General features: G+C 38.4%; 1 protein-coding gene across 1 annotated transcript in view; it reads right to left on the bottom strand.

The window, feature by feature from the left end:
- Window positions 1–18,399, bottom strand: part of Frem2 (FRAS1 related extracellular matrix 2) — a 159,866-nt gene that overhangs the window by 7,506 nt on the left and 133,961 nt on the right. Inside the window, exons 15-23 of the mRNA XM_063232659.1 lie at window positions 17,318–17,449; window positions 16,759–17,090; window positions 6,779–6,971; window positions 5,097–5,201; window positions 3,613–3,740; window positions 3,382–3,516; window positions 2,692–2,818; window positions 1,465–1,652; window positions 1,106–1,252 (exon numbers count right to left, since the gene is read on the bottom strand). Coding sequence (XP_063088729.1) covers window positions 1,106–1,252; window positions 1,465–1,652; window positions 2,692–2,818; window positions 3,382–3,516; window positions 3,613–3,740; window positions 5,097–5,201; window positions 6,779–6,971; window positions 16,759–17,090; window positions 17,318–17,449 — 1,487 coding nt within the window. The remainder of the gene's footprint in view (window positions 1–1,105; window positions 1,253–1,464; window positions 1,653–2,691; window positions 2,819–3,381; window positions 3,517–3,612; window positions 3,741–5,096; window positions 5,202–6,778; window positions 6,972–16,758; window positions 17,091–17,317; window positions 17,450–18,399) is intronic.

Genomic DNA, 18,399 nt, shown 5'->3' with positions numbered 1-18,399 from the left:
GCCTGCAGAATTAATTTACTTGGTACTTTTCAGGGTGTACTACATGCAAGACTTCATTTAAAGCACTATACAATATATCTTATAAAACTCTTAAGGGAATATATATATACTGGTGAATATTTGGTATTTGCAAACACAGAATGTGCGTGCTGTAAAAAGCTTTGGAAATAACACAGTCTAGCTTATTCATTTAAAAAAGAGTAAATAAAAATTCACAGTGGTTCAGTGTCTTGCTCAAACCAGTTAGTGGCAGAGACAGGATCATAACTCAAACCTGCTGAACCGCAGGATTCTTCTTCCCTGTGTGTTTGCTTAGTCAGATGTAAGATCATGGGCGAGGGGCTGAATTTCCCAGATTTTTCAAGGCCTCAGGAAAAGATGGATTTTCTGATGACTCTGAAGCCTTCAGGCTTTAGAGAGGCCACCAAGAATTAATAGCAAAAATGAAAAAAATCAATTTAGATTTGTTAGAGAAGATGTAGAGAAACAGGTATGTTTTCTTTAGATGCCTTTCTCAGGATGACTTATGAACAATCTATTCTGACTGCCTGTGTAAAATCCTATCTGTATAAGTTTCCCTAAATATCCCTAAAGAATGCACTTGCTCTCTGAAGGATTCACCACCTAAGCACACGTCTAAATGTCTTGAATTTTTCTGCACAGTAGAACACCCTGTGTGTACCTTCACTGCCTGTTTCTAGTACAGGATTTCCTACCTGGGTTTATGAAAACTTAAAGAGTAGAGATTTTGTATGTTTTGCATAATTGCTGTTTTGGACTCATCATTTTACACAAATCACACTAAAAGATGGGCATGAAAAGTCCCCAGGAAAGATGTTTTGAATAAGAAAGGCAAATTATTCATCTGTTATATTTATATTCTGGGCTGAATAAGTCTTCACTATATATGATAGTAGAATAATATTAACACAGTAATAGAAATGATCTCTAAAGTTTATGGAATGCATTATCTTATTAAATGTTCTCATTTTTCATATGCAATATTACTGGGACTCCATTTACATATGAGACATCCGAGACAGAAATGTTAGGTAACTTGCATGCTGCTCCGTAGTAATTAGAAGAGAGCATGTTTGGGGATTACCTGAAAGAGCGGAGCTGAGTCAACTTTAAATCCATCAGATCCAGGCTGATTCACCAGGAGAACAGCTTCAGGGTCATCTGCTGCTAGTTTGGCATTGAACAGGACATTTCCAAAACTGGTGGCTTGTGTCTCTGGCTGAGCTTTATCCTTCAAACAATAAGGAAAACAATGATGGCCATAGATAATGCCATTTTCCAGGGGCAGAATGTAGTGTTGTTAGTTTTGTGCAAGTAAAAATTATCACAAGATTTCACTATGTGATGCCTTAATTTAGAGTGATGATATGGTTTTAGAGCATAAGAAAGAAGGGTTAACCATGAAAAATATAGGTTGTTTACTATTTAGGTGAAAGCACTTACCACAATTTTAAACCTATACAGCAGTGAAGGAGAGTCAGCTAGGCAGCCGTACTCTGCGTTTGTTGGGTTGTATTTGGGAACATAGCCATCAGCTCCAGTGCAAAGGAACACCTTCTCAATGCTGCAGTAGAAGGAGTCACCTAGATTCTGGACAGGATCTACCATGACACGACCATAAATTGTATCACCTGAAACAGATTCAGAAAGGTTGTCTTTGTTACGTGACAGGGCGTCTCAGGGTGATGTAACAGGTTTGACAATGATGGCAAAGGTTCTTCGCTTTGTTTTCTACTCTGTCATCAAATGTGGAAGGGCTTTTTGTGTTAACTGCAGGACTGGTCCACTCCTCAGGCTACAGATAAAATCATTTTGCAGAAGATTCAAGAACTAAGGAGACTCATATGCTCAGACACTAGTGGGAATAAACTCAAGGTCTGGCCTATAATTTGACATTTGTAATATCCCTTGTGGTTTAAAGCTCAGTGTACATAAATTAATTAGTTGGTGAGATGTAAACTAAGACACTGCAGAGTAACAGAAAATATCAATAAAAAGCTTAATATAAATATTAATAAAATGCAACTAGACATGCTGGCACATGCCTATAATTCCAGCACTTTGGAGGGTAAGGCAGGAAGAAATTGTTGCAAGTTTGAGGCCAGAATAGACTACACAGTGAGCTCCAAGTGAACCTGAACTACATAGTAAGATCTTGTCTCAAAATAAAAAAGACAGCCTAATTGTCTTATTTACTTTAGAAAGGAAGTTTTAATAAAGCCCTCTGGTATTGGAGCATATGTTCCACTGCTACTGAGTACCTTGGGTGTGCTAGGTAAAATATCTAGGTGCTAGATGCTGAGTCTACATCAATTGAAAAATAAGCATGATCTTTGCTGTCAGACATTTACTGTGTCATGTAGTTGTGGTATTTTAGTCCATGGGAACTGAAAAGCAAGCCAAAAAATTCAAGGAGAAAACTTATATAGGCTCCAAAAGTCACTTAAGTGAAAGAGATAGAGGTTAATTTCCCCAGGACAACAAAATAAAAGAACAAAACAAAAACACATCCAATAACATACACCAATTTCAGTGACTCCTCATTGAACTCCAAAACGACACAACTGCAGAAAAGGCCATATATTTCTCCCTCATACACGACCACAAAATAGGAAAGCAGTGCAGATATGCAGGACAAAATGGGCAACCCACTCGTTGGTCAAGTGATACCTTCTGCAAAAGCAATGTCACTCTCTTGCCCGAATCCCATGGATCCATCAGACAGCCAGAGACTCTTCTTGGAGAGCAGGTACATCTGGGTGTTCAAGCTAAACTCGGCTGCCACTGGATCACTGACCTAAAATCAAGGGTAAAGCTCTTTTATGTGTGGTTGATGGTTCTGATGGTACACAAGCAAACAGCAAACCATTCACAGATACACACATGCATTGCATGATGCATGGAGATTACTAAAAACACTACAGTGCAGGTTTCATGTCCAACCAAGCTGACATTTAGTACAGGTTCTTGGGAAAAGGAACTATCATGTTCCTTTTAATACATGATGGCAGTGAGGTACTTTGAGATGGCTTGAACTGTAGGATTTTCAATAACCTTGATGATTAAGAACTAAAGTACAGGAGGACACTGGGGAAAACTCTCACGTCTCTAAAGTAGCAAACTGCAGGAAGCAACAAGATGCAATCAGTTAAGAGAACTTAAACTATGGGTTTTGTATCCTGGACTATCACTGATAAAAGGCAATTCTTCCCCCTTTATTTCCTATTTAACTTCTTTTATTGCTCAGCATGCAAAAATTGAAGTCGTTCATGTGCGGAAAAAATTTACTGATCAAAGTAAACCCTGACTTTCACAAAGTGGGATTCTGTAACTCATGGGTGAGAATTCTATGAGACACACCTGTTGGAATCGAATGTCAAGGTCAAAGGTGACAGGCTCCCTTGGGTTGCAGGTCACTGGTAGGCGGTACTCCTGATGGGAAGGTGTGGTGCATGGCACCAGCTTTACATTGTAAGTTCCCGAGTAGTCACGTACCTCGGAGGAGGAAGGAAAACATTGATAACTTTCATTTGGAAATCTGAGGTGCAATCAAAAGGCAGCAGAAGAGGAAAACTAAGTCTTATCACTTACTGCAAAGTCAGACACAAAGCTCCACTGCTGTACGGGCTGGTTATAGGTCGGTTCACTCCTTATGAGACGGAGAGAAAAAGTCAGGCCTGGATGGTCAGCTGACATGATCATGGAGCTTGTAAAGGATGCTAGAAAAGTGGCAATAGTCACGATGGTATAGTTGTTAAAGTGAAAGAATGCATAACCACTCAGAGTTTCAAAGTGCTTTATCACATGTTATTTGCTTTTACTCTTTTATGTCTGCAAAGTTAACAAGGTTGGTATCATCATGCCTGCTTGGTCTATGGAGAACCTGGGCTGATAGTCAGTATGTGACTCTCCCAGGATCACACAGATAGGCTTAATAATCCAGGGTCTTTTCAGTTCTGTAACTCTTTCCAAAGAGAATTGGACAGCAATGCTTGACTTGCTCAGGGCCACTTTCCTGGGAGTCCGATCAGGGCAACAGCAGTTGAAGTGAATGCATTTATTGTGCATCAAAGCTATGAACTGAACTTAAAGTAGTCTACGAGCATCCGCACAGCGGGGCCAACCAAATTTCTGAATGGAGCCTAACTTTAATTAGATTTCCTGCAATTGAAGTTAAACAAAGATTCAGTCTATTAGAAAGGTGGACATGTAGAAACGATTGTGAAGACCAGGAAATCCTCGTTTTCCACAATTGTCAATTACAATAAAGCAAAGTAATTCCTTTTGGGTCTGTATTTCTTGCAGCTCAATCTCATAAAAGTATAATGGGCTCTTTTTTCTCTTTTTAACTATTCAGCTCTATTTTCTCTGTCCTTGGAACTCATGCCCAGGAAAAGGAAGGATATGGAGACGGCAAATGAACTATTTTCCCTTTCTAATCTGCCAGGAGTTGGCACTACAGTGAAAGGTGCCAGCCAATTGAGTAAGATAGAAACTCAAATAAAAAAACTGCAATGAAATGTCTTGTATAAAACAAACAGACAAGCATGGGGCTGAATTGACTACTTTTTAAAAAAGAGTATTCTAAGCACAGTGCATCAGAGTGAGTAAAACTTCCCAGCCTGTCCTTGTTCATGACTGAAACTCCAGTATAAAGTCAAGTGCCACTTTTGAGTCTATTACAAAGGCTCCCTACAGAACTTAGAAAAGAGCTGTGAACAGAGAAGTGCTTGCTAAATTAATCACTTGATATTCATTTTTTGGATACAATAGAAGCAAAACAGAAAAAGGAATTGTTATTACTATGTGCTGTCTACTCACATGAACTCAGTGGGGTTTACTTTTACATGTTCTCAGTGATTTTGCATTTCTTCTAAAACTCCATAGAACAGTAATTTTGTGGATGATGAGATGCAGATAAATAATTATTAAGCCTTAAGGAGATAACCGTTCATGTAACATTCATTTGACACGAAAGGCTTCAGAGCTAACAGCGCAGCCTGTTGAAACACGTTGTAATGGAAACACTATGCTTGTTGCGTTGTGGGTGCCTGTTAGTGGAGAGTGGGGCTTACCAGGATGAGACAGCACAAACAGGCCATGGAACTGAGCCTGGGTCTTAAAGTTCACGGCCAGGCGCCCCTCTTCCGCAATGCGCATGCTCGTTGGGTAGAGAGACCCTGCAAAAGGATAGTGTGTAAGTAGGGAAATACAGGTGGCTACAGATGGCTAATGTACAGATTCTTTTCAAAAACTAATTTAGATCTGTTTCATCTTTAAGTGTTCTAGGCAAATGATATTATTAGAAAAAAGTCCAAATGGTAAAAGTGAGAGAAGATTCTTTGTTTTCTTCTTCTAGGGAGAAAGGGTACCTAAAAGGGAGGTAATATGAATTAAGTCACTGTGGAATACATAGATTAACTGCATTCGGCTGTTTATTTTTAAGGTTTAATAGAGAAACATGATGCTATAAATTGAGAGACAGACAAATGATGTGGCTGAAACTGTAGAAATCGGGACATGTAGATGGAACCGGGCTTGAGTTTTCCAGGATTGCAAATTTTATAGGCTTAAAGAAAACTAAAAGTTTTCCAAGAAATTTAATGTTAGGTAAAATTTAACTCTAGGTGCACAACAGGTCCTTATGCAAATGCTGAGAACTACATTTAAGATTCATTTAAATATTTCCTCATTAAGATTCATTTAAATGTGCATCTCCTAAGGTTAGATGCATAATTAAAATATTTGACATAATCTGGAATGATCGTGTAGTGTGAACAGATTACTTGTCACATGGCTATAAGGTAATTCAAACCTCAGATTTATAGTTGCGATGTGCTATAAATCTATTTTTTCTTCTGGTTAGTAAATATATAGAAATTCATGGAAACAGAATAGTAATACTAGAGAAGAAAGGGCCAGGGGTTTAGCTCAGTGGCATAAGAGCCTGCCTGGCAAGTGCGAGGTCATGAGTTCGATCTCTGGTACTGCAAAAAATAAAATAAAAAAAAAATTAGAAAAGAAAAGGAAATAATATAAAAAAGAAAAAGCACTAGTTCTACCAATGCATTAATTAGCTTTAGACTTGTAGACGCTGCATTATGATTCTGACATGGAGATTGAAATGAACTTTTATAGACTTTGGGCTCCACAGTGAGTAGAATTCAGTGACCAGTGTATTAAGACATTTGGCTAAAGTATCACATAACAATAGAATTTTAAATTGGAAAGAGATACTGGAGGTTTGTCTACCATTCAAAAGAAAATAAGTACCAGAAGGTTAACCAATATGCTTGAGATCATACAGCTACTTATTTGGAGAGTCAGAACTACTATACAGACATAATTTATAGTAGATTTTACCATGAACCTTTCATTTTAAGAAAGAAAAATTTAATAAAACTTTTCCCCTTACACTCATCCTTTATTTTCAATCAGAATTTCCTCTATTTTCTAGAATCCATGTAGATTGTAGATTGCTTTGTGTGACACACACATAATTAATCATCTAAGATGAACTGTTGGAGAAAAATATTCGTGAAACTTATAAAGTTATATTTAACAATCACATACTCTATAAATTTTGAAGCATTGATATAAGTTCATTTAACAAGAATTTTTCCACAGCATAAATGAAATTATCTGATTAAGGAAAACAATAAGAAAATAGATTGCACGATGCTTCTATTGTTTTTAGCTATGTTAAAAAAATTCTATTAAGTAATTCAAATAGGTACGAAACACCTTTTCGACCCACCTTGGAGTTCAGCTTCTGGTGGGCTGCCAATCCCATCATTCCACAAGATGGCAGTGTCATACACAAAAGTCAGCCGCAGCTCTGACTTCAGGTCGAAATGCTGCCAGCCTCCTACCCCAACTGGGGAATGGAACACATAGGAAACATACAAAGGAACCCGCAGGGTCACGTAGGACTGCACTAGGTTTAGGACCTAAAACAATAAAATTAGACCTATCAACGCTATTTGTTGTTAATACACCTGAATTCGTACATGCTGTTTTCTCCTCTCACTTAATTGAAGACTTTGTGTAATCAATGAGGAAAGGGAAATGACACCATTTTTACAACACTACTTTCCCTCACTTAATTTTGGGCCAATTAAGTTGTTACTAGTTACCTTCATCTGAACCAAGGGATATGCACGAACAATCCTTAAGATAAACATTATTTTGAATATACTACGCTCTCAAATTTTTATTTACTGTATGACAGTTTTACTGAGCTATTGTCACACGCCATGTAATTTACCTACTGGAAGTGAACAGTTCTGTGTGTTTTAGAATATTCAAGCCATCACTACCACCATTTTTAGAACACAATCACTTCCAAAAGGAGCCCCATCTCCATTAGCAGTCATCCACTCTCCCACTATCTCTCCAGCCCTGCTCCCCACAGGCCCTGGCAACTGCTAATCTACTTTGTGTCTCTATGTACTTGCTTCTTTTGGTTAATTTACTCTGTTGCTAGTTTGGGGCTATTAGGAAAAATGTTATTATATAGAAGTAGATTAGACAAGGAGTAAAGATCTGGAATACAACGTAGTTATGACATATCATATTTCAGATATTTCAAGTGTGAATAATTGAAGTGTTTTGCTTTGAATTTTATACTTTCACCCTTCAGGTATGGAGCAGATGGGTTGGAGGTTAAATTAATATTTACTTATTGAGCACTAACCACATTACAGACAATATACTGGGATTTCCAATAAAAACTTTATTTTCACCCGCAATTATAAGTGTCTTTAATTGTTCCCTCATGACAACCTTGAAGTCCTGAAGCAACTCAAGATATTTACTTTTCATGATCATTTTGACTTTGAGGAAGAGCTGACAACACACAGCGTCAAATTCATTAAATAAGGTGGACGAGGCCAGCATGCCTTTATGTGCTGACCTTTCCACTGGATGGCACTCAGCAGCAGCCGTCACCGAGTTTTTTATTGTAAAGATAACTCATGAGAGATGAACTACAAAATTGTTTCAGAACATGGCAAGAACACTGGGGCAAGGAGTTATGAAAAAAGGGGGAGGATATCTTTTACTGTTAAAAAAATGCTTTTGAGACTGTCTCACTACGTAGTTCAGGCTGGCCTTGAACTCATACTGTAGCCCAGGCTGGCCTCAAACTCAACGAGATTCTTTTGCTTCAGTCTCCCAGTGCTGTGTGCTAAGATTACAGCTGTGTGCTACCACACCTGACTAAAATTTTTTGACTGGGTGGATGGATAGAAAGAGAAAGGGATAGGCATATTAGGTCTCAAATTTCCCATGGGAATCTTTAATGCAACTCAGTGACCCTACCAATATTAAAATTCTATTTATGGTTCATATGTTTTTAGCTCTAATATATTTCATTGCATTCCAAACAAAGCTGAGGGCAGTTCTAAGGTTATATAGCAAAAATGATCATTAATCAATTGTCACAATATCTTTAAAGAATTGCAGAACAAATACAACTACTCTCTTACACACAAGAAAAAAATGGGATAGCTCAGATCACTCTCCTTGGAAGTCCTGGCCAGTCAATTTGGCCAGAGCTCACTCTACAGTGAGCGGATGAGAATCAGATCCATGAGCTAGTGAATAATTTACACTATGAGAACTCTGCTCTTGCATGTCACACTATCTATCATGGAGTTAGAAATAAAGCCCTCAAGTCATAAAAATGAAGATATGAATTGCTAACAAAATTATATAAAATGAGAACCATCAAATTATTTGATTTGCAGCTGGGCTACAATAGCTGCCACTTGGTATCACCTGCTCAACCTGGACAGGATGAAAGGTATCCTCCAATACAAGTCTTCTGAGACAGTGTTTTCCAAGAGTGGCTGTTAATATTATCACTGAGTAATTGATCCTGAAACTCAGCATTATTGCTCAGGCAGGGTAATGGAGTGTGACTAAGTCAATCCCCTGTGTCACCGGTAATTAACATTCATATTTCATTCTGTGAGAAGCCAGCACTTTTTGAAAAAAAAAGGATTAAGTGTTAGGCATGGACTTCTGATTAAAGTTTGGATTTTTGCCAGTGTTCCACTTTATCCATCAAATATTACTGAGTGTACTATTTCACAGGGGATTACTAAAATTCACTTCCTATGAATAAGTTAATTGGAGTAGAGCTCCATGATTCTTTGATTTCTTTTGATTCTCATACTAAAATAGAATTTGATCATTTAAGGCCATGAAATCAGCATCTTACTGCATTTTCTTATGACCTGGGCCAGGTCTTCTTTCTGACTATTTAGAATCCTTCCATAAAAAGACTGCCGTCTAAATGGAACTGCCTAAATGGACCATTATCAGGTCACCTACCTAATTTCTTCTGAACTGCTGAACACAAAACAATCAGTTTAACTTCCAGTTGGCATCTTGAGGAGTGCACCATGTCCCTTCAGTCTGTACACAGGACATTTAAAGGTACATGTTGACAGTAAAATAAATATGTTAAATCTTAAACTGAGACATAATGAATGACTTCACGGGTTCTCATTAATGCTTTAAATTTCTTCAGTAAAATCAAACAATACTTTAAATACTTTATTTACAAAGAAAGCATAAAACTCAAATGCCCTGGAAAAGGTAACAACAGTGTCAAGTTTATATGACTAAGAAGCAAGTAGATATTGGGATGATACTGTCTGCTGATGGTACAAAAGAAAGGCTGCTAATGGGTATGTGAGCTGGATACAGGAGATGAACAGAATGAAAGATTATGCACCTTAAAATAAAATTACTCTCATGATATTTTCTATCGTAGCAACTAATGTTGAGGAAAATTGCAATGGATTTAATTCTTCACTCACTTTGGGCGTATAGTTGCAGTTATCCAACCTACACACCAACCTCTATCTTCTCTTTTCCTCTTTCCCTCTCTTTATTTTTGCAATGATGGGAATAGAATCCAGGGCTTCACACATGCTACACAAGTGACTTATATATCTTGCTCTATATTGTATTATTGTTTTCAAACTCATATAGAAACAAGACAGAGTATGTATCAAGACTTTTTCTAGACCAGTACTGTTTAACAGAAATACAATGTGAACCACACATACAGCTTTAGATTTTCATAGACACATTTAAAAAAAACAAAATCACAGACAAAAAGGTGAGATCAGACTAATAATGGTCTTCTTAGCTCAATATATCAAGCGTATTCTATTTCAATATATAATCAATATAAAATAGTATCTGATAAACTATTCTACAGTCTTTGTAGTATTAAGTCTTTGACATCTGGTACGTATTGATGTGCCAATACATCTCCAGTCTACAATCCTCACTTTTGAGGCTCAGCAGATACACATGGCTGGTGGCAGTCATACAGTGAAATAGCATGTAGTCATCAAAATTACGAATCTTCAGAATTTTCCTTGTCATGCATAATGTTCACATGTTGAAAGGCAATATACAAAATGTTATATATGATATGCTACTACTCTTAAAACGGTATGTGTACATTAAAAAAAAGAGTAGATGCCATGCATTGGCTGACTAGGGGAGAGCTACACACCAGCCCTCTCCTGTGAGTCGGCTCCACTGAACAAGAAGTCAACAAGAAGCTAAGACCTCCTCTGTGTTGGTGCCATGTGCAGGCTGACTGAGGGAGAGCCAGATGCCAGCTCTTTCTGGCATGCGGCCGGGGGGAGAAGGATGTATCCCGTCCCCACACCCTGAGGGTGACTGGCTGGTCTGGAAGGACACAGGCTGTGATGATAACTAATGCAGTGAAATACAGCTTAATGCTTGTATGTTTAGTATTTAACTGACTTTGTCTGTCTAAAGCTGATAGTCTGATCATGTATTTAGAGGACAGCAGTGTGCAGTGTAGCATCTACGGGGATCACCTTCTGAAGGTGGTAGCCATTGTTGATTCCCTATTATCTTGTTTCAAAGTCCTGTATCATTTTCATTCTTTTGTTGGGTTGGGTTTTATTCTGCTTTATCTTGTTTGGTTTTATTATATCTGATGGCATGGGTGGCTATTTCAAAGTTAACAAGATGTATTACAATAGCCATTTTGGATTTACTATTTTCTAGGTTTGAAGTCCTGTATTGCATTCATTGTTTTGTTTTTATTGGTTTCTATTCTGTTCCGTTTTGTTTGATTTTACTATGTCTGAAGGTATGGGCAGCTATTTTGAAGATAGAAAGAGGCATTATGGCAACCATTGTTGATTTCTTATTATCTTGTTTTGAAATCTTATGTCTCTTACACTGTCTTATTTTGATTGGCTTTATTGTTTTATTTTGCTTGTTCTTATTCTCTTTAAAATAAAATTAAAAACAGAGATTAGCAAATATGCCTATGAACAAGGAAAGTAGGGGAATAGGCTATTTTTGTTTTCTTTTTTAAAAATGCTGTATCGAACTCCTAGATATCTACAATATCATTTTCATTTAAAAGCCACATTATTAAAATTTAATTGGTAGTCCCGACAAAATAGGAAGCAACATACTTTGTGAAAGTTATGCATTTTGGACTCATCTTGCTATTTCTTCTGAAATGATTTGTAGAAGCTTACATATAACAGAAAATTACTGTACTAAGTGTAAAATCATGGTATGAAAAAAGATGACCTCTAAAGATACTCTACTCTCAGAATTAATGTTGGTGAATCAAATAAACTAGTAAAAAGGAGGCAAAATTACTCCTCAAACAAAAGCATGTAAGAAAAAATGTTTTACTTTTTCCAAAAACTATACTGTGTCTTCTTATAAGTACATTACAGTTTCATGTTGTAAATGCAACCCATAATTGGGATTGTATTTCTGCAGCTCATTCATGCACGTGAACAATGTCACCAGTTGCTGTTTACCTAAAAATTATGCAAGTTAAAATATTTATTCTGCATACAAACAATAAAAAGGGAAATGAACTTTGAAAAAAACTTTTTTTGAGAAAACCATTAAAACCCCAACAACTTAAAAAGCTGTTTACTATAATAACCATATTGCAATCAAAAGTGTTGTTCAATGCAGTGACAACTTTAATTTTTTTAATAAAGCAGGACACACATAAAGTTGGAGTAGAATTATTTACTAAATCTGTATTTTGTTTCCCTACTATCCATCTGCTTTTGTATTTTAGAAATTAGTTAAAATGATTTTAAAGTTAAATATCACTAGAGAATTTCCAAATTTCTTTTTCTTGGCAAGTAAAATTTTTAACCTGATAAAAGAGAGGATCTGACACACACAAAGGTATTGTGCTGGCATGTAAGCCTTGTGTGGTTTCCATCCTAATACGTATTTTTCCTGGTGCAGAATAATATTCACTGAATTTTTTTATTAGTTCACGTTAGTAATTCAGAATAACAAGATTCGCTTTATCAGTACATGCAGATAACGTTTTGATTATTTTTATCCTATTACACCTGTTTCCTTTTTCTTTCTCCCATCCTCTTACTCATTTCTAAAAGTCTACCTTCTGATTTCATGTTGAGGGAGATAAGAAGAAATACAGACAGGTAAAAAGGAGACAAGGGACATAATCAATTTAAAACTGAAAACTGCAATTCAGAATATAAGCTTAGGTTAAAATTTTTTCCTTTCTTTTCTCCCAGACACAAAAACCCTGGACAGTTCCCTTTCACCTGCAAATGGGCTCAGTCATTCCCTTTCTACTGGCAGTGTCATCTTTACCCTGGAATAGCCCACTTTTGCACCCCTACAGTGGCTTTCCCCTATGAATGGACCAGTTTTTCTGTGGGTGGGCATCCTTCCCCACCACAGACAAGGAGCCCCAGACTGCAGATTGACAAATTCTAGATTTAGCTATTCCCAGTTCCAAACTGTAGTATCTCTCCCTCTACCCATCCCTAGCCCTGTCTTTGTCTCTCAAGGGTCTGTACTCTAATTCTCTGAGTATGCTCTGAAATTTCTTTCTAATAAACCCTTCCCAAACCTCTCAATTGATGTGAACTGGAAAACTGTCTTCCTGCATCAGGGGTCCATGAACCTGGAACTTATTCTATGGGTAGGCTGGGTTAGAGTCTTTATTTTTGCTCCATGAACCTCCTCAGACCCTGTCTGGTAGCAGTGTCATCTGTCCTTACTTGTTTATCTTTTAGATTATTCATGTAAGAGAAAGCTATTTGAATTTCTGAGTCTTGTTTATTTTGCTTAACATGATAGTGTCCAGTTCCATTAATTTTCTTGCAAATAACATGATTTTAATCTTCTTTATGGATCAATAATATTCAATTGTGCATCTACAGCCCACATTTTGGTCCATTTATCTATTTCAGGGCATCTAGGCTATTTCCACAGCTTTGCTATTGTGAACTGTATTGTAATAGCCATGGGTATGCACGTACCATCAGTGTAGTGGTAGTCTAGATATTATGAGTAGATACTCAGAGTGGCCTAACAATAAAGTTGGATAAAAGAAAATAAAATAGCACACCCACATAAAGAGCGAATTCAAGCAGCTAAACTTATCTTAGAAATGCAAGATAAATACAAGAAAAAGAATAAAAATTGGGGTAAAAATAGAGAGATAAGGGCTCTTCCCTCCTGGAAGAAGACTCTGATCGGGGATATGCTAAATTAGTTAAGAGCTTTAGCATCTCCTCTGTACCTTTGGACTCAAGAAAACTTTCCAAGTGCAAGATAACATTTTCTTTTTGAGATCTTATGACCTCAAGTTCCTTTATGGTCTCTGCTTATGCGTACCAGGTCAAGACAGCAACCTACCATTTGGGTTTCTGCTCAGGGACCCTCATGATAGATATCTATCATGAGCTTCCTCTTACTTCCATTAAAACTTTCATGATTTCCCCCTTTCGGCTTCATTTTCTGTTGTGTGTGGAACCACAAGCTTGGTTTGTACAGAAATTACAATACCATCATTAGAGGTTCCACTGAAATTTGAGAGTAACAGCAGGTAAATCCCAAATGGGAGCTTTTTATCTTTTTTCTTGCAATATATTCTTGTTTAATGTATTTCCATTTATAAGATCAAGATTTACGCCCCCCCCCCCATAGCCTTATAGCCTGACGTCTTCTGTCATTTCCCTGGGAATAGGGTATATACGGGGAACAACAGATCTTCCTCAGCCAAGAAAAGTTGACAGCGTAACTGCTGCTCTAAAATCTAAAAGGACAGACTTCACTGGGGCAGTCTGGTGTGGTCCTCCTCTTGCACTGGAGAAGGGAATGTCATGCTTGAGTTGGGCCTCAGTCCACTATTTTCTAAGCCCTTGTAACTCAAGGACAGGAAAAAATGGGATTAAAAGCCTTTCCAAGGTCTTAGAAAAGCCTTTACAAGGGCTTAGAAAATAGTGATGAGCCAAACAGATGAAGTTTTTGTGACTTTATATAAAGAGGCACTGTTGGATTCCTTTTCCACTGCCTGGGTAGAGTGCACTGACTAATGGAGAGGTTGACACAGCACAGATTATTGCCATGGTAAAACAGAAGGCTGTTTTTCTGATGTTCGCATAGGCTGATGACAGCTTTAGGTAGAACGGACATTAAGGGAGCAGACAGCCACAGGCCCCGGCCTCCCGGAGACTGCCTCTCTCTGGTTATGACTGCTCTGCACAGCTTATCTCCAGGCCAGCCACTGAGTTCAACACCCAGAGTTATGCTAACTTAGGACTAAGAAAGGAAAAACCTATGTCTAGTATATGCCAAGGTGTCACAGAATCATGAGGAAGGTGGCCCAGGCACCAGCGGGATAGGACAGACTGGCTCTGGTCTCACTTCTTCAAGCACCTTCAGGTCACTGTTGCAGGAACTGGACGAGTCAGGTCTAAGGGACACCTTAGGTAAAGAGACAGAACACATGGGGATGGACAGGGCCACCTTCTTGTCCTGTATTGTTTTTCAAAATGGGAAAGCTCAGTATGAAATTGACTGCCCCTGTCCCCAGCCCTTGACATGCGTACTGAAAAGCTAGGGCTGCTTTGAAACCCAGAATCCAAAGAAAAACATCACCTTGGCTTTTTCTACTCCCATACCAGACCTGAACGGCCTCTGGGAAATGGTAACAGTAGCTGCCAAATAAAAATATATAAATGACAACACTACACCTTTAGTGGTCTGTCCTTTTGGAGGGAACATTTATATATAAAACAGATCCAACGCAAGGAATAGTTTACCATAGTGACTCTAATATGAGGGCCCCAAGGAATAGGTAATGTAGTAGCAGTTATTCTAAAAATTAAGTTATTCTAAAGATTAAGGTAACAGCCTAAGACTATTTTTAAAATAATCCTTGATATAAAGGATTTTCATCTCTTTTCTCATCACTCTTACTGGTGATGTATTTTGAGGAATGTAACTAGTAATTTCCATAGTGGTTGCACTAGTTCATATGCCCATGGACAGTGTAGGAGGTTTCCCTTGGCTCACATCCCTGCCATATCTTTTTTACATTCTTCTTTTTTTTTTTTTTTTGTCTTTCTTATTTTAATTGGTACCAGGAATCGAACTCATGACTGCCTGCTTGCAAGGCAAGGGCTTATGCCGCTGAGCTAAATCCCCAGCCCGCCTTTTTATATTCTTGATGACAGCCATTCTGACCAGGGTGAGGTGGAATCTCAGTGTTGTTTTGATTTGCATTTTTCTAATATTTTACAATGTTGAACTCTTTTTTTTTTCCATAAATTTATTGGACATTTGTACTTCTTTTGAAAAGTATCTAATTCATTTACCTTTTTTACTCACTGGGTATTTTTGTTAATTTCTTGAGTTCTTTATATCACCTAGATATTAACCCTCTATCAGGGGAATAGCTAGCAAAGATTTTCTCCCAGTCTGTGCTTTTTCTCTTCAAATGCTGTGTAAAAAATTTTAATTTAATGTAGCTCATTTGCTGGTTCTTGATATTATTTTCCCCGGAATTGGGTGCTGCTCAGGAAATCTTTGTGCCTATGGATGGCTCCAAATGTTACCTTGTATTTTCTTCTAAGTAGTTTTATTGACTATTTCTGTAATAGATGAATAAGATCACTGAAGGAGTTATCGGTATCAGCTAAATATAGCTATTTCTGCTCTCTACATCAACGTGCTGAACTTGTCAACTTCCATGGCTTTGCTGTGGGATTAACCTGCGAGTGAGTTACCATCTCCATTTCCCTCATTACTACTGTGCTTGTTTTATATTTTAACACCTTAGAAATACAGCCTAAAGAAAATTAGGAACTGTCAATTCTACTAGGAATTCAGCCGCACTTTGGCCAAATTTTGAAAGATATGATAACTTTAATATATAAACCTACTTTTATAACTTTTTGTTCAGCCCAAATAAAACAGATCATTGCTTGTGTTCAAATACTCATCACCATTTTAAACTCTACTGAACATACTTTGACTCTCTATTATTATCCCTGTGAGGGTTGTCACCGCTCGTTTTAGATAGTTTGGTAGTTTCACTGGTACCTAAGCACATAAACAACAAATAATTATGTATATGTCAGAGATAAATCAATATTTGGAGTTTTAGGTGTCACAGTGGATTCAGAGTCTTAGGCAATGATTATGTATTGTCCTTCTGATACACAGTTAATGTCACATATATTTGATACATTGTTCCAGTAATTGACATGGATTATTGTAACATTCATGCTAATTTTCTGGTCCTTCCTGTGTCTAAAGATCTACATACCTAATATCTGAGTTGAGCTTTCCCAAACAATCTATTTATAGGATGAAGCACTCGGTGTATTTAGGGACTGAAGCTGAGAAGCTGAAAACCCGTACCTGCCCATCAGTCCCAATGGTGCCTCCACAGTCGGTCAGGAGCTCCGACATGTCATAGTAGCTGACAAACTCCCACAGACAGGCCTCCAGGTTCAGGTTCCGGTAGAAGCGTAAGGTGTTGGAGCCTCGGAGAGGTGCACTGTACTGGTAAGGATACGTCTCTCCAATGACTTCTGGGTTTTTTGTAGCGTCAGTCAAGAAGCCATGGTGGGTCTTCACTTCCGTGTAATCCAGCAGGTTGGAGCACTTGTGGTTGCCCACCCTCGTGCCGTCGGGGCTGAGGGTCAGCTCAAAGTTGGAGAGCTCTCTGGTCGAGATGACGGGAAGCATGCCTATGAGAGAGCACATGCACCGAGGGTCACCTCATTGTGTCTGGGCCTGGGTTAGATTTACTTAATTCTAAAGAATACATATGTGGTCAGACTTTTCAAAGCTGGACAGAAAGAACTGGAATAAGTAGAAAGATTTGACATTCAACTTGGAAGCTCAACATTTATCTAAGCTTTGCAATTCAGGAGTCCAAAACTCTTCCATGAACTTGCTTACCCCCGTCACTTACCATCTATGTGTGGCATGGTGACAGTGAGTTTGACGAGATTTGGATAATCCAGGTCCTGTGGGCCCGTGTAGCGTAATTTAGCTGAGAATGGCTCGGCACCCACGACCCCAGGTATGCGTGGCTGACAGAGACCTCAAAGAGAATGGACACATGTAAGCGTACAAGGCTAACAGCCCACACCTGATGCCTGAAGAATACTTAATAATTGGTGATATTATTGTACCACATACTGTAAGGCTCCCTGTGGACTCAGATGTGGTTTAGAAAGTGTATCATAAGGAGGCTGAAGACCATTGCAGGGGTCACTGCAGTTCACATTCTAGCAGCCTCTTAGCATTTTAGAGGTGCATTTCAAGTTCTACACGTACTTCTGAATGCTATTTACAAAGAGGAATTGTAGAAATAAAAGCATATACACATAATCTTTTGAAAGAGCCCAATTTTGGGCTGTGGATGTGCTCAGGGTAGAACATTTGCATGGCATGCTTGAGGCTCTAAGTTCAACCTACAAGTCCCTCCCTCTTTCTTGTGCAAGTGAAGAATTAGTTGATAAAGAGGATTTTCTGTCTTTGCAGTGTGTGTCTAGTCATACCCTACTCCTCATGTCCAGTTCATCTTTGATTGTAGCCTCCCTTGCGGTTACAAGGTAAGAACAGTGCACTTACTGCCCCACCGACTGACCTTCCCCTGTCACCCTTGCAAATGTCTGCTCATGCATGACAGCTGGGCTCCTTACATGGCACAGGGACCCCAGAGTACAGTCCTTCCACACTTTGTCCTTCTCTTCTTCCTCTCTCAAGCCCCCCAGGTCTCGGTCACTCTCAGGACCTTCTGTGTTCGTTCACGTTCCCAAGAGTCCCTGTTCATGATGTCCAGATTCAATCTGTGCACCATCTCTGTGTTAAGCTCTCCTGACACACCCAGGGCAGAACTAATTGTTGCCCCTGTCATCTTTCAGTGTCTTATCCATGCTTAAGTACGTATCTGTCATTAACTTTCCTGAGGATTCCTCAGGGATGGGGTTCTGGCCTTACTTTTCATGTTGCTAGTACAAAGTGCTAAGCCTGGTGCTTAGTAGGTGC

The sequence above is a fragment of the Cavia porcellus genome, unplaced genomic scaffold, assembly GCF_034190915.1.
Source record: "Cavia porcellus strain 051 isolate PalLab524CR breed Dunkin Hartley unplaced genomic scaffold, mCavPor4.1 scaffold_21, whole genome shotgun sequence".
In the NCBI taxonomy this organism is placed as follows: domain Eukaryota; kingdom Metazoa; phylum Chordata; class Mammalia; order Rodentia; family Caviidae; genus Cavia; species Cavia porcellus.
Note: the sequence above shows the minus strand (reverse complement) of the source record. Positions and strands in the feature narration are given on the sequence as shown.